This window comes from Phaethon lepturus, unplaced genomic scaffold (genome assembly GCF_000687285.1).
Source record: "Phaethon lepturus isolate BGI_N335 unplaced genomic scaffold, ASM68728v1 scaffold11057, whole genome shotgun sequence".
In the NCBI taxonomy this organism is placed as follows: domain Eukaryota; kingdom Metazoa; phylum Chordata; class Aves; order Phaethontiformes; family Phaethontidae; genus Phaethon; species Phaethon lepturus.
The window spans coordinates 1-14,114 of record NW_010549845.1 but is presented as its reverse complement, the minus strand read 5'-3'; the positions used below and the strand labels follow the sequence as shown (position 1 = coordinate 14,114).

Here is a 14,114-nt window from a genome sequence, read left to right as displayed (position 1 = left end):
CATTCTGAAGTAGAAGATTGGAGAGGGTAACTAATGACTAGCCTGAATTCAAGGATAGAAAAATACCTGTGTGTCCACACTCAGTAGTAGGTTCAAATTACAAAGCCCCAGGGTAAATTTTTGTGTCTGCGCATATGCATTTTCAAATCTAGTATAAAACTTCCATCTCCCTGTACACATCTTTCCGGTGTGTTGGTTTCTCTCAATTATTCCAAAGGATGTCACAATAAGATTTAAGGGAGTAGTCTTGTAAAAGTCATGGGAGATGTCAGGATAAAGCTTTTCAGCAGTTGTTTAAAGATGCACATGATGTCCTTTTATCATTAAATATTGAGGTTATTAGTCTTGTACATCTTGTATTTAAAATCTGAAACTCTGTTAATGACACCTATGTTTTTCTTCATGTCTTTGGTGCAATTAGTGATGTAAAACTACTTTAGTCCCAGTGTTCAGTGCTGAGAAACCCTTTGACCATGCAACATATTTTTCATAACACTGTGCTTGTATAACTCATTTAAGGCTTACTCAGTGTGAGTAATTTATATTGTGTCTTGGATTATTAACTCCAGTGAAGAGGTTGAGATGTGCTGAAAAAGATTAGTTGGCTGAAAGGAGCTTTTCCGGAAATATTGTATGCAATCCGTATTAATATTTTTCTTTATTTTCATGTCTTATACTTTCTGTTTTTCAGCTGTCAAACGTTTGATGAAAGAGGCTGCAGAACTGAAGGATCCTACAGATCATTATCATGCACAGCCTTTGGAGGTTTGTTTTTCTATATGTGTGCAAGAACCCGTAATTAGGCTGTGTTAATTAATATATGCTCTAAGTTCTCTGTATGCATATGTATTTAAAATGTACTTATTTAGATACTAGCAGACTTTTTGAAATTGATTCAGTTCTTTTTTTTTTTTTCCTATGATGGAAATCAACAACAGAATTCCACTTTAACGGTATTGTAGTTCCAGATTGTTAGTGAAAGTACGTAATTGGTTTCACATTGCACCTGAGTAACTTTATCACACAGGTATTTTATATAATGTTTATTCCCCCTCTTCCTTCCTGAGATTACATAAATGCATTACGTTTAAGTTAAGCTTTTTACACCCAAGCCTGACATCTGGCTCAGTTACTGAGTTGCTCAATAAAACACTTAAGCCTAGGTGATCTGTGAGGATTCACTATTTTGCATTAAAAAAACCCCGTGAAAAATGTAAATGGGTACAATTCTGGATGTGTTAAGAGAGAAGGCTTAGATTCCACTTAAATAGTAGCTTCCTTCTTGATGTCCTCTAAACACCCAGTTAAGTTTTTGGGCTGTGAAGTTGTATTTAGAAGCTTAAACAGAAACCCCTTCTGATTTATCTGGAATAATAAAAAAGATAGTGTTCTGTGGTGTTCAGTTCAGGGGTTTGATTTAACTGTTCAGATATGTGTAGCACACTTAACATGCTTACAGAAAATAGCATGTTCCTAAGTGCTATAAAATATACCTTATTATGGAATAGGTTTTGTCTGTACCTTGTGTTTCCTTTTCCTGTGGTGAGGTTTAATTCATGCTATTACTTGTAACTTAAAAGAAGGTCTTATTTCTGTGTTAGAACAATGACTCACAGGGAAAAGAAGAGTGGCAGATGAAAGCAAATGCTGCAAGTGTTGACAGTTACCTCCCATCCTTGAAAAAATTGTAACTAAGTGGACAGTCACAGCCCTGTGATACCAATGTTCAGCATTAGTTGAGAGATCTTGTTCACTGACACCAAGCCTCATTTGGGCTTCTGTCCTAACAGTAGGAGTCGTTCTACTTGTAATTCAGGAAGCTGTGGGCATCATGAGATCTGATACACAAAGTGAAACACGGAACCCCAAACAAGTAATGCTTAAAGAGAAGTTACTTGTATGTCCAATGAAAATAAATATTCCAAACTGAATCAAAAGTGTACCTGTTGTGGAGTAAGGCACAGTAGGTGTTTCAAAATTGTTTATTGTGGTCGGTTGACCCTGGCTGAAGGCCAGGTGCCCACCAAAGCCGCTCTATCACTGCCCCTACTAAGCTGGACAGGGGAGAGAAAAATGTAACAAAAGGCTCGTGGGTTGAGGTAAGAACAGGGAGAGATCATTCAGCAGTTACTGTCACGGGCAGAACAGGCGAGACTTGGGGAAATTGGTTTAATTTTATTACCAATCACAATCAGAGTAGGATAATGAGAAATAAAACCTAAATCTTAAAACACCTTCCCCCCACCCCTCCCTTCTTCCCAGGCTCAACTTTGGGCTTAGCCTTGGCCGGTGATGGGTCCATTTTGGAGCTGGCTGGCATTGGCCCTAGCTCACGTACGGGAAGCTTCTAGCAGCTTCTTACAGAAGCCCCCCTTGAGCCCCCACTGCTACCAAACCTGCCACGCAAACCCAGTACATTTATGGAGAAGCAAAAGAGGATGGGAATTCTCTGGGCTGTGAGTCAAGTCCCTGTGTTGAATTGGGCATGGAAGGGGCTTTGGGGAGGCTGTCATTAATGTTTTTTCTTGGCATGGGTCTCCCCTCAGTTTTCCAGAAATTATTATTCACTGGGGCAAAGACCCACTTTTCCTTTAATTGACTCAGTTTTCCATCTGTTAGGTAACAAAACTCTTGTCATAACTGACACAACTAGAGTGAAGAGCTTGAATAATGAATTTGAGGTTATCAGCAAAGGCATTATGTAAGAAAATCATGAGAAAGCTACAGTACTTTATCCTTTTAACCAGAATCTTAGTATTTTATTGGTTGTCTTACTCTCCATTTGATTTTGACTTCTTAGAATTTCTGCTGTGCACTGTTTCTTTAGCCTGTCCTTGTTCAAGAAAATGGTGTTTAGTTCTCTACTACTTCGACACGCTCTTCATTCTTTTTTTTTTTTTTGTCTTCTCCCTTTGGTGGGCGCATTTTAGGATAATCTTTTTGAATGGCACTTTACTGTTAGAGGCCCTCCAGATTCAGATTTTGATGGAGGGATTTATCACGGGCGAATAGTACTACCACCTGAGTATCCCATGAAACCACCCAGCATTATTTTGCTGACGGTAAGCATGTTTACTAGTTTTTCCTTTTTACGTGATCAATTTAACCATAGGTATCTGAGAGACATTTTTGGCATTTAAGGTAATGTTATTTTGTAAGAGAGGTGGCATAGTACAGTTAATGCTGCCAATTTAAGACCAGAAGTCTTCCAAGGTGACTTTGGTATTCTGTAATTACATGAAGCTTTGCACCTAATAAATGAAAGGTTTTTACAGGAGTAATCACATTGCTGATGTGATTGTCTAACCTTCTGTTCTCTCCATGGGCCCGCTTGGTCCCTGTTGGAGACATTGATCACATGTAGAAAGGCAGACCTATGGTTTAGGGCAAAGGTCCACATTTGTGCATAGTTTCATAGAGCTATAGCTTTTCAGGCTCTCTGCCTGTGGTGTGTGGGTTACAGCAGCAACAGGCAAGCCACCATGTCACACTGGGACATGTGAGGTATCAGTTAAGGTTTTCTTCATGCGTGAATAGAGGGATGCATGGATAGAGGCATCAGCTTTCTGTTCTTTGTTCAGAAACCTGAATGGCAATTTTGTGAGGTTGGCAGCAATATAATTGTCAAGTTTTGTTTGTGTATAGATTTGTTTGATGATGATTTTTACAACTTGTACCAAAACACAAGTGTTAACTTCCAGCATGTTTTGTTATATCCTCCTCCTTCCTTTGAAGGCCAATGGCAGGTTTGAAGTGGGGAAGAAAATTTGTTTAAGCATCTCAGGGCATCATCCTGAAACATGGCAGCCTTCATGGAGTAGTAAGTAACAATTATTTGGAAAATGTTACCCCCATCAAACAACTAGATTTTTAAACTGAAGAAAGTCTTGCAAAGAATGCTTATAGTGGAAAACGAGACAGTTTTTCAGGGAGTAAAAGTTTGCGAGAATTCGAGAAACATAAGAGTCATGAAAGAGCAACATGGGGGGATTTGGGAATGGTATTAAATAAATGCAGGGTGAAAGGGTTGAGAAACTGAGTGATGATGGTTAGCTGTATTTATTTGGATACACAAATATTAAGAATTTTCAGACTACTTGAATATTCTTTGGTGGTTTTGTTTTTTCTAAAATTGTTTTTATGAAAATACTTTAAATGATACTATGTTACTCTGGTTTTGTATAATCACTAGAACCAGCTTGAATATTGATAGATGAGAGTGTGGTCAGCTTTTAATTCTGATGCTGAACTTCTGAACACTCAAGAGGAAAGACAATGTGGTCTGAGTTCAGAATAACTGAATGTTTTCTACCTTTTTTTTTTAAAAAGTTTCATTATCACAGAAATTGAGAGTTGGCATAATTCATCCAAGGCAATACTTTTCTGTATTTATGTCATTTTAGTTTTGCTGATTACAGTACATCAGCTATTTCTTTGGATATCAGTTGGACTTTTAAAATATGTTGATAAGGTCTTGGGAATTTTCTAGAAAACCACTCTCACTTTTGTAAAGTCTCTTACATTTTTTTTTTTAAAGAGTAGAAAATACTGTCTTCTAAGTAAGAGGTATAAATGTCCTATCTCAATTTTGTGGTTCTTATCTTCATGTGATGTTTATTTACCAAATCTACTAGCAAAATATCTTGAATTCTTAAATTTCATGACTATGTAAAACAGAATTGAAGGATAGGTATTGTCAAAAGAGATGTTTTAGATGACAATTCTGTTATGAGCTGTTATTAGTATTTAAGTAAGCTCCTTCTCCAGCAAGGTGACATAAAAGGAACAAATTCTGTGGTACATTTCATAAAAGAAATCCACTGAGCTTGTGTGCACAAAATTGCAGAATTCATGTCTAATAGAAAACACCCACAAAAAGAAGAATGCCTTATGAATCCTTCTTGTCTTTCCCCTCCCATTTATATGTTAATTCTGCCTTACCTTTTTTCCTTCAGAACCTGTTTTTGAAGTCTGGAACTCTAATCTTTATATTGATGCAACATTTTTGTGACAACTTATGTTTTCATATCTGTTATTGGCTGATAGAAGAATAAGGCCTTACCTTTCATTTATAATGTGAAGTTTAAAAAATGAAGAAAGCTTTGCTGTGTACCAAAAAAATCAGTGCTGCTTATATGAAAATCAGCCTACTCCTTTGGACAAAATGAAGTTTTGCAAGCAGAACTGCAACTCTTCTGTGCGGGGTGTAGAGGGAGATGAACTAACAGTTATTTCTGCAACCGTGTTTGTATCTCTGTGTTTCCGTTTTAGTACGAACAGCTTTACTAGCCATTATTGGATTTATGCCAACCAAAGGTGAAGGAGCAATAGGATCTCTAGATTATACACCAGAAGAAAGAAGAGCTCTTGCAAAGAAGTAAGCACTAAGTGTATTACTGTAGGTACATATAAATGTACTCTTCTTTTAGGCTAAGGCATTGAGTAGAAAGTAAGTCACTTCAGTTTATTCTCTTGCATTTATTCCAAATACAAAAAAAGTTCGATGTCTTGTATGAGTTCCGCCCCCCCCAACATTGTGCAAACTCAGAGCTTAATAGTCAAACAAAATACTTTGAGAGGGCTATGTTCCTTCCAGCATTGTGTGGTCTTTAGACCACACAAATTAGAGGTTTGTCTGTAATTCAGGCTTGGAGATGTAATTAACATTGTGATACAGTGGTAACTGCAGTGTGGAGCGAAAATGAGTATGATGGAATTAATAGTAAGTGCAAGCGGGGGAGAAAACAACCAAAACAGTGATGCATCATTTTCCTTAAGTAAATAATAACAATGAAACAATGACAAAAAAATCTGAAGCAACTGCTTCTGAATGATTTTTAGGAAATTAACTTCAAATTAGATTTATGACTATGATGAAATGATTAGCTTAGTGGACAAGGGGAAAGCAGTGGATGTTGTTTATTTTGACCTTAGCAAGGCTTTTGGCACTGTCTTCCTTACCATCCTCAGAGAAAATCATGAAGTACAGCCTAGGTAAGTGGGGACAGTAAGGTGGATTAAGAACACTGGCTGAGCTGCCTGGCTCAAAGGATTGTACTAAGCAGCACGAAGTCCAGCTGCAGGCTGGTTGCTACTGATACACTCCAGGGGTCCATACTGGTGGGGCAGAATGCACCCTCAGCAAGTTTGGAGATACAAAACTGGGAGGAATGGCTGATACACCGAAAGTTGTACTGCCATCCAGAGGAACTTCAGTGGGCTGGAGGAATCTCATCAAGTTCAACAAAGAGAAGAGCAAAGTCCTGTGCCTGGGGAGGAATAATGGCAGCTGGCGAGCTGGAAAGGAGCTTGGAAGGGGAGTAACTGGGGGTCCTGGTGGACACCAAATTGATTGAGGCAGCAATGTGCCCTTGCAGCAAAGGTGGCTAATGGTATCCTGGGCTGCCCTGGGCTGCATTAGGAAGAGTATTGCCAGCATGTTGAGGGAAGTGATCCTTCCTCTGTACTCAGCACTGGTGAGATACATCTGGAGTGCTGGGTCCAGGTTGAGGCTGTGTCTGGGTCAGGGTACAAGACAGACATGGACTTACTGGAGCAAATCCAGTGAATGCCATGAAGGTAATTGAGAGGCTGGAACATGTTTCATACAAGGAGAAGCTAAGAGAGCTGGGAGTGTTCAGACTAGAAAAGAGAAAGCTCAGGGGACCTTATCCATGTGTACAAATATCTGAAAGGAAGGCATAAAGAAGGCAGAGCCAGGCTTTTCTCAGTGGCATCCAGTGACAGGACAAGAGGTAATGGGCACAAACTGAAATCCACAAAATTCAATCTGAATGCAAGAAAATACATTTTTACTGTGAAGATGGTCAAAGCACTAGCACAGGCTGCCAGGAGAAGTGGTGGAGTCTCTATCCTTGGACGTATTGAAAATGTGACTGGAAACAGACCTGAGCAACACGCTCTGCTTGACCCTGCTTTCAACAGCAAGGAGACTGGCCTAAATGATCTCCAGAGATCCCTCCCAACCTCAACTATTCTGTGATTACCCTTAAATGAAATTTTACACCTGTGGACATTTTTTTGGTCTTTCTCCTTTCCCCATCTGTGGAGGAGAAAGTACCTGAAAGACTATATCCCTATCTTATAAGCAAAATAAGGTATCCTGTATTGTAACTAGTACCTTATTTTACAGGCAGATGTGAGCTTATTCTGCCTGTACTCTGAGCTAAGTGGAAGCTGCAACTTTCCTCTTAGGATGGCACTGAGTCATAGAAGCATTAAGGTTGGAAAAGACCTCCAAGATCATCAAGTCCAACCATGAAAGTTAATAAACTCAGATGAGAGGTAGGGTTTAGTGACTTGATCTGGATACTATACTATCAAGGCTGTGGGGTTTCTCATTGGCTTGGAGAGCTGCCTGCAGTGTGCCCTCTAGACAAATTATGTGTGCAAGAGAGGAAAGGTAACGCTGTCACAGAAGCTGAAATTCCTGGATATGAAGTGCAAGTTCCTGAGTCCAATTTAGTATTTGTAATAATAGTTAGATCTTTATAATTTACCATTTTAATTTGCTGCAGGTATAAAGTAAATTTTAAAATGGTAACAAATTGTTAACAGAGTATATAGATAATAGTAATATGTAAGTTAGTTTTTAATATTTTCCTAAAAGACATGAGAGAATATGTATTTGTAGTATAGCTAATTCTCAACATATTTTCTCCAGATAGTGAGATTGGGGAGCAGGGGGAAGTACTTTTAAGCTACTGGTCTTGACACCAGTTGTCTTTCTGTGGCTTGTTTTGCAAATAGTTTTGTTTAAACAAGCACGCAAGAACGCTATGAGAACATGCTATTCTGAGCTATGTCATTTGTGGCCAGGTCACAAGACTTCTGTTGTGAAATGTGTGGCACGTCTATGAAGACAGCCCTCTTACCACTAACATCCGGAAGTGTGTCAAGCCAGGCGGACAAGGAGGCTAAAGAACTTGCCAGACAAATTAGCTTCAAGGTAAAGTCTCTGTTTAAACTTTTATCACTGTACGTACTTAAAAACAAATGACAACAACAACAACAAAACAAAACAAAAAACTATTGAGGAAAAACCTGTAAGTTGCAGAAGCATTCATCATTTCATAAACCTTCATCAATCACTATGTGGAAACCTGTTTTTTTTATTACAGTCTGAAAGAGAAAAATAGGTGTGGACCTCTGGCAATGTGCCAGTTACTAAATTGTGCATCTCAAACACTGGTTGATTAGTTTTCATTTCAGTGGTGAGCACTGTAGTAAGAACTGCCTAACTATGTTGCATTTACTTCCATGTTTTCAGTCACTGATAACTTGAATAAATTCTCCAGAATTAGTCTTATCATAAAAGTATTAGGAAAGTTTGGGCAAAGCTAAGCTACATTTTTTTTTTTCCTTTGTGATTACGCTCCCGTTTGGCTTATGGAAGGAATAATACATATTCCTATTGACAAAGGGTTGCAAATGCTTTTGAACTACTCTGCAGTTGAAGATACTGGAAGTTGAACTCTGGTGTGGAAGTTGCTGTTACCCAAAAATGTATTCTGTATCTTGTGTTCCAGTGAAAGTAAGGTTTGTTTAGCCAAATAAGAGCCTTAGAAAATTGCATGTCTTGCATGCACAGTATTGTTTTTCGCTGGATTTTGCACTGAACTCTTAAATAGGTCGCTAAGGGAGACTGCTGTGCACGAGGGCAGGGAACTACAGTGAAATATGACAATGTGGCATTGGTGTAGAATATCCTCACTTAAGGTCAGGGATGCTACTATGTCTACTTGTATCACCAGTGTTCTCCTAACACTATCCAAAATACTACTTTTTTTGTATGCCATAACAATAAAGGTTGCTTCCTACTAAGCATTACTGCCAGTTTTGCAGGACCTGCGTATTCCTGTGCGATCTCACATCTAGACTTGTTGACATGGTTGGGTCTGTATGTAACAGTGCTTATTGATTAAAAACATCTCAAAATACTTTACAAAGGTGAGGAGCTACAGGGACAGAGTTTTAAAGTTGAGCTACTCAGAGAAGCAATGGACTACCTGCTTCTGGCTTTTTCACAGTATATAAGTGTTAAAACATGTAGGATTAATTTTTACTTAACGGCTAATCTTCATCACAGAAATTCTAGAAATATAAGAGTAGATTTTTGTTTTTTGTTTTGTTTTTTTTTTGAGAAAAAACTCTTAAGTTACATTTCATGCCTTTTTCAGTTTTAAAATGAAAGACTTAGGGACATCAATCTCTAAAGAATACACTTAACTCCACCTCCTGAGAAAAAGCACTCAGCAAGGGAAAAATGAACAAAAGCCTCAGGTTTCTACAGCCTTATATAATCCATTGTGGGTTTTTTACAAGGTAAATCAGTTCTGTCCTCTGATTGTGCCTTCCCTCCCTTTCTCAAATCAGGTTTTAGGGATTGTGTTGTTTTAAGCTTCCTGCTTCTCTGCTTTGCTTGGCTTTGTTATTGTTTGTTTGATTGATGCTAGGCTTAGGTATCCAGTTGATGTGCTTGTAGTAAACTAATAGTATGAATTACTATCAGGGAATACAAAAGTTTTTAATCATTTGGATATATCCCATGTCAATTTATGGGGTAAGATTTAACATCGGATTGCTGATGGAGTATGTAATTTGAGGGACCCTCTCTACTAGGAAACATACTAGCAATCTCTGCATTATCTTTATCCTTGAAGAAGAGATTTCCAAACTTTTTGTAGATTATTCTGGGATTATGAGAAATTATTTCATACCAGCCTTAAGCAAAATGGTAACTTTTTAAAAACTTTACATTGACTTGCAAATTGTTTTGTGCTCTTTAGGTGCTATGTACCATTAATTCCGTTCCACTTAAAAGAAAAAAAGATAGATGACTAATAGCATACATGTTACTATAAAACAATATGGTTTATCTACATGCTGCCATCACAAGGCATATTTTGAAGTAAAATTAATTCTCCATTCATCCTCATTATTACATTTAAATATGTTGATCTTCTTTCCTTGATGTCTCTGTTCTCGCCAGCTTTTCTGGCAGGAGGGGTAAGGGCTGGAGAAAAGAGAGACTAGGTGACAAAACAGATACTTCAGTTTTGGGAACTTTCAAGTGCATTATTTTTTTGAATGTTAGTCTGACTTCAGTCTGGCATACTAGACGGCACTCTCAAACTGAAATGAATCAAATGCACATTTTGTAGTACATGTGCTTTATAGATATTAACAGTAAAGACAAAATGGAGAAAGCAAAGTATGAAAAGCAGTGGTTACAAGTTCCAGGGAAGTAACTTACAACTGGATATGGGAAAAGAAAATTCACCCTGCGGGTTGTCAAATGCTGGCTACCCAGAGAGACTGTGGAATCTCCGGGTATGGAGATGCTCAAAACTTGACTGAACATGACTCTACTTTGAGGAGGGAGTTGGGCTAGGTGACATCTGGAGGTCCATTCCAGCCTAAGTTATTCATAATCCTGTGTTGCTTTGCTGGTCGATACTTGAGTCATAACTTGTCCTATCTAATATTAGAGCTCATAATAGTTAAATGCAAAAGGAAAGCAGTGTTGTCAGATTATCAGTGTTTTTAAATCTTAAATTCATCTTCAGGTTCAGTGACATATTTCTCGGATTATCCTGAAATAATGTACATCAAGGAACAGGGAATTAATTTTCTCACACAGAATAATATCTTGAAAGAATATTATTATCTTGTGATCTTACCAGCTTGTTATCACCATAACTGCTTGTTTTCTAATACACTGTTTGTATTTCTTACTACTACTATCACTAGTAGTGACTATCACTTATATCTGCATTTGAAGACAGGTATTAGATTTGGAATTGTCATCTCTATAATAAGTTGAGAACTAGATATATGACTTGGGAGGTGACCTGCTTGCTGATAAAAATGGATGTGGTCATGACTTTTTGGGGGAGATAGGTATAGTCCTGAATGGAAACACTTTAAAACTTATGTTGCTATATCCTTTCCAGTTCCCAAGGGATTATTGCAAGTGTATGCTCCTTTAACAAGAGGTTTGTTTATGATCTTCTACATGTCACTACTGATCTCTTGTCTCAAATTTCCAAAAGTGTGAAACCTAAATTCTGGGAATTGATGCTTATTAGACATTTTATGAATGTGTACAAAAGTGGTATTACAAGACTTGTATTTTTTGTTTTGCTCTGCTCATGCTGAAATTTCAATACTGGAAGCTGAGGTATGCATGCCTGACACAGTGTAGTGCTATGTATATATGCCCCACCCAGGCTGTGAGGCAACTTTTGTACTAGAACCAATATAGCCATGTTAAATTGGTACTTACCAGAGGCTCGTTAGCCCTGCTGAGAAACAAAGCTGAGTTAGTTCACTTGTAACAACAGTAGTCATCATTCACTTAAGGACATGACAAACAGAAGTTTTTAAAAATGGTGTTATTTCTGGCATAACGTTGGCCTGGATCATCTAAAGAATTTTCTTTTCTGCTCCATGTATCTGTGCATTTTTTGAATGTTACACCTGTAGTTATGTGCAAACAAACTTAAAAATTTTTTTTAAACTGATGTTTGCATTTCTAAAGAATGAGAATTTCTTCAGCCTTTTGGTGTGTAACTGAAATGCAGTTGGTGTACTTGATTATTACATTTCAGTAAGTCTTATATTCTCTGTACATTAAAATACACGTTCCAAAATAAGCCAAGTCTTTTTGGGGCAATTTTGATCTTGTCTCTGAAGCATACATATGTACTCCTTGTAGGCAGAAGTCAATTCATCCAGGAAGGCTGGTGCTGGACCCTCAAACATGTCAGAATTGAACCACTCTGCTGCCTCACGTGAGCCCCAGCAGGGGGGTGCATCTAGAGCATTCCAGGATACAACAAGTGCAACGGTATGGCCCGTCTTTGAGCTTTATCAGTGCAAGTACAGGCATAGTCCGAACACGAAATCGGTACTATTAAGCTGATTGCAGGCTTTGTTAAGAGTATGATGTTCATACATTTCTTCTAGAACTTCTGCGTACTTTTATATAAAATCTATGTGTAAACTTTAGCAAATAGTATGCTGAATCGCTATTTCTAAGCAACCTCTTTGCTTTCAGTTTTTCCTCTTCAAAACAATAAATAATGTTATTTTAGCAATTCTTGTTCCCAGTAGTTCCTTTAATGTATGGGTTAACAGTTCATTAAAATATCATGGTGTCTGAAGTACGACAATTTACCATGTGCATAATATATCACAGGTTTTTGCAATAGAATTCATACCCACCGGCAAAAAATGTTTCAGTGATAATTCCTAGCTTTTAAATATTAATTAAAGGTATCTTCCTGTTTTTTTATAACCTCTTAAGTAAATCAGACTGAAATATTCGTATCATTTGAAGTATGACACATGTTTTAATACTGCTAGGTGTAGGGCTTACGTAATGGCTTTGGAAGTGACTGAGGCCTGGTGGTGGGCCAAGGCAGCCGCTGTTATGACTGTGGCAAATGCAGTCTAAATTCACTGATAAATTGCAGGCAAATCCCAGCTAAGCTGTCTTTTTTAGAGAAGATGTGACTGCAGATCTTTAAAAAAAAAAAAAAAACCCAAAACAAAACTAAAACATGTCAAATAACATCAGACCATCTGTTGCATGTTTGCAACATATTTTCAAGCTATGTAGAAATATAAACATGCTAATAGCATACTTTTTTCCCACAATAAGGATTTTCCAGATTGTTCAGGATTTAATAAACCATTTTATTTTATTCTTCTTATTACAAATCCTACCTAATATAGTAGAACTAGCCAAAACAACAAGGTATTGCTAGCATTTTCTTGAGGAAGCAGAGACTGATTTTTTGATTAATACCATTTCTAAGAAATTTGTTGTAATAAATTATGCTGATTTAATAAGTAATGATTAACTTAATTTTCAGCAGAACAGTCCCATGTGAAATGAGACCTTTAAACATATAAATGTATGTAAAAATATTTATGTGATAAACTGTAAATGATGAAAAATGGTTTCATGTTTTAAGGGAATAGACTGTCACACTCCTGATTGTTAGTTTGAGTTTGAAGCAATACCTGTGTTTCTGAGCTGCCACATTTTGAGTGTTAGGAATTTTCTGGAGCCATTGGGGAGTGAAAACCTACAGCCACACAGTGGAAGAAAGAAACATGTAACAGGAAAGACTGTTTTAAGGAACTTGAGCTTGCTATTTTTGTGTTCTTATTCACGTGAAAGTTAATAGAAATCTCCTTGAAGTAGGAGGGCCAGAGGCCTTGATCTACTAATAGGCCTGAAAGAGTATCCATGCAAACCCGGACCCTTTCTACTCAACTGGGATTCTTGCATGAGTATAATCAGTTTGGGTTAGTTCTTGTTGTATAAAGACCGAAGTCTACCTTACTAAGTTGTAAGGGTTAGATGTGGGCAACATAGAAGCTATTTTTTTTCTGTTCTTGGACAAAATGTTTACCACTTACTCTACAAATGTGTGTTTAATTAAAGGCTATAGTAGAAAATTTGCTGTTGTGAACTTGAAATTTATGCCCTTTGAGAATAAAAAGGGCAGAGGTAGACCCAATGCTGTATTATCTTCACAGAATCACAGAATCATTAAGGTTGGAAAAGACCTTTAAGATCAAGTCCAACTGTCAACCCAACACCACCATGCCCACTAAACCATATCCTGAAGTGCCACGTCCACATGTTTTTTTAACACTTCCAGTGATGGTGACTCCACCACCTCCCTGGGCAGCCACTCAGTAAAGACGTTTTTCCTAATATTTAGTCTAAACCTCCCCTGGCGCAACTTGAGGCCATTTCCTCTCATCCTATCACTAGTTAGTTGGGAGAAGAGCCCAATCCCCGCCTCGCCACAACCCCCTTTCAGGTAGTTGTAGAGAGCGATAAGGTCTCCCCTCAGCCTCCTCTTCTCCAGACTAAGCAACCCCAGTTCCCTCAGCCTCACCTCATAAGACTTGTGCTCCCGACCCCTCACCAGCTTCGTTGCCCTTCTCTGGACATGCTCAAGCACTTAAATGCCCTTCTTGTAGTGAGGGGCCCAAAACAACGCAATATTCGAGGTGTGGCCTCACCAGCCCCGAGTAGAGGGGGACAATCACTTCCCTACTCCTGCTGG

General features: G+C 38.1%; 1 protein-coding gene across 1 annotated transcript; it reads left to right on the top strand.

Annotated features, from left to right (window-relative positions):
* Positions 1-694: 694 nt before the first annotated feature.
* UBE2J1 (ubiquitin-conjugating enzyme E2, J1) lies at positions 695-11,932 on the top strand (the record flags this gene model as incomplete). The annotated part of the gene is made up of 6 exons (XM_010290378.1): positions 695-765; positions 2,931-3,062; positions 3,736-3,820; positions 5,272-5,377; positions 7,840-7,969; positions 11,741-11,932. Coding segments are annotated over exons 1-6 (705 nt in total), but the record flags the coding sequence as incomplete, so codon positions are not given.
* Between the last annotated feature and the right edge of the window lie 2,182 nt (positions 11,933-14,114).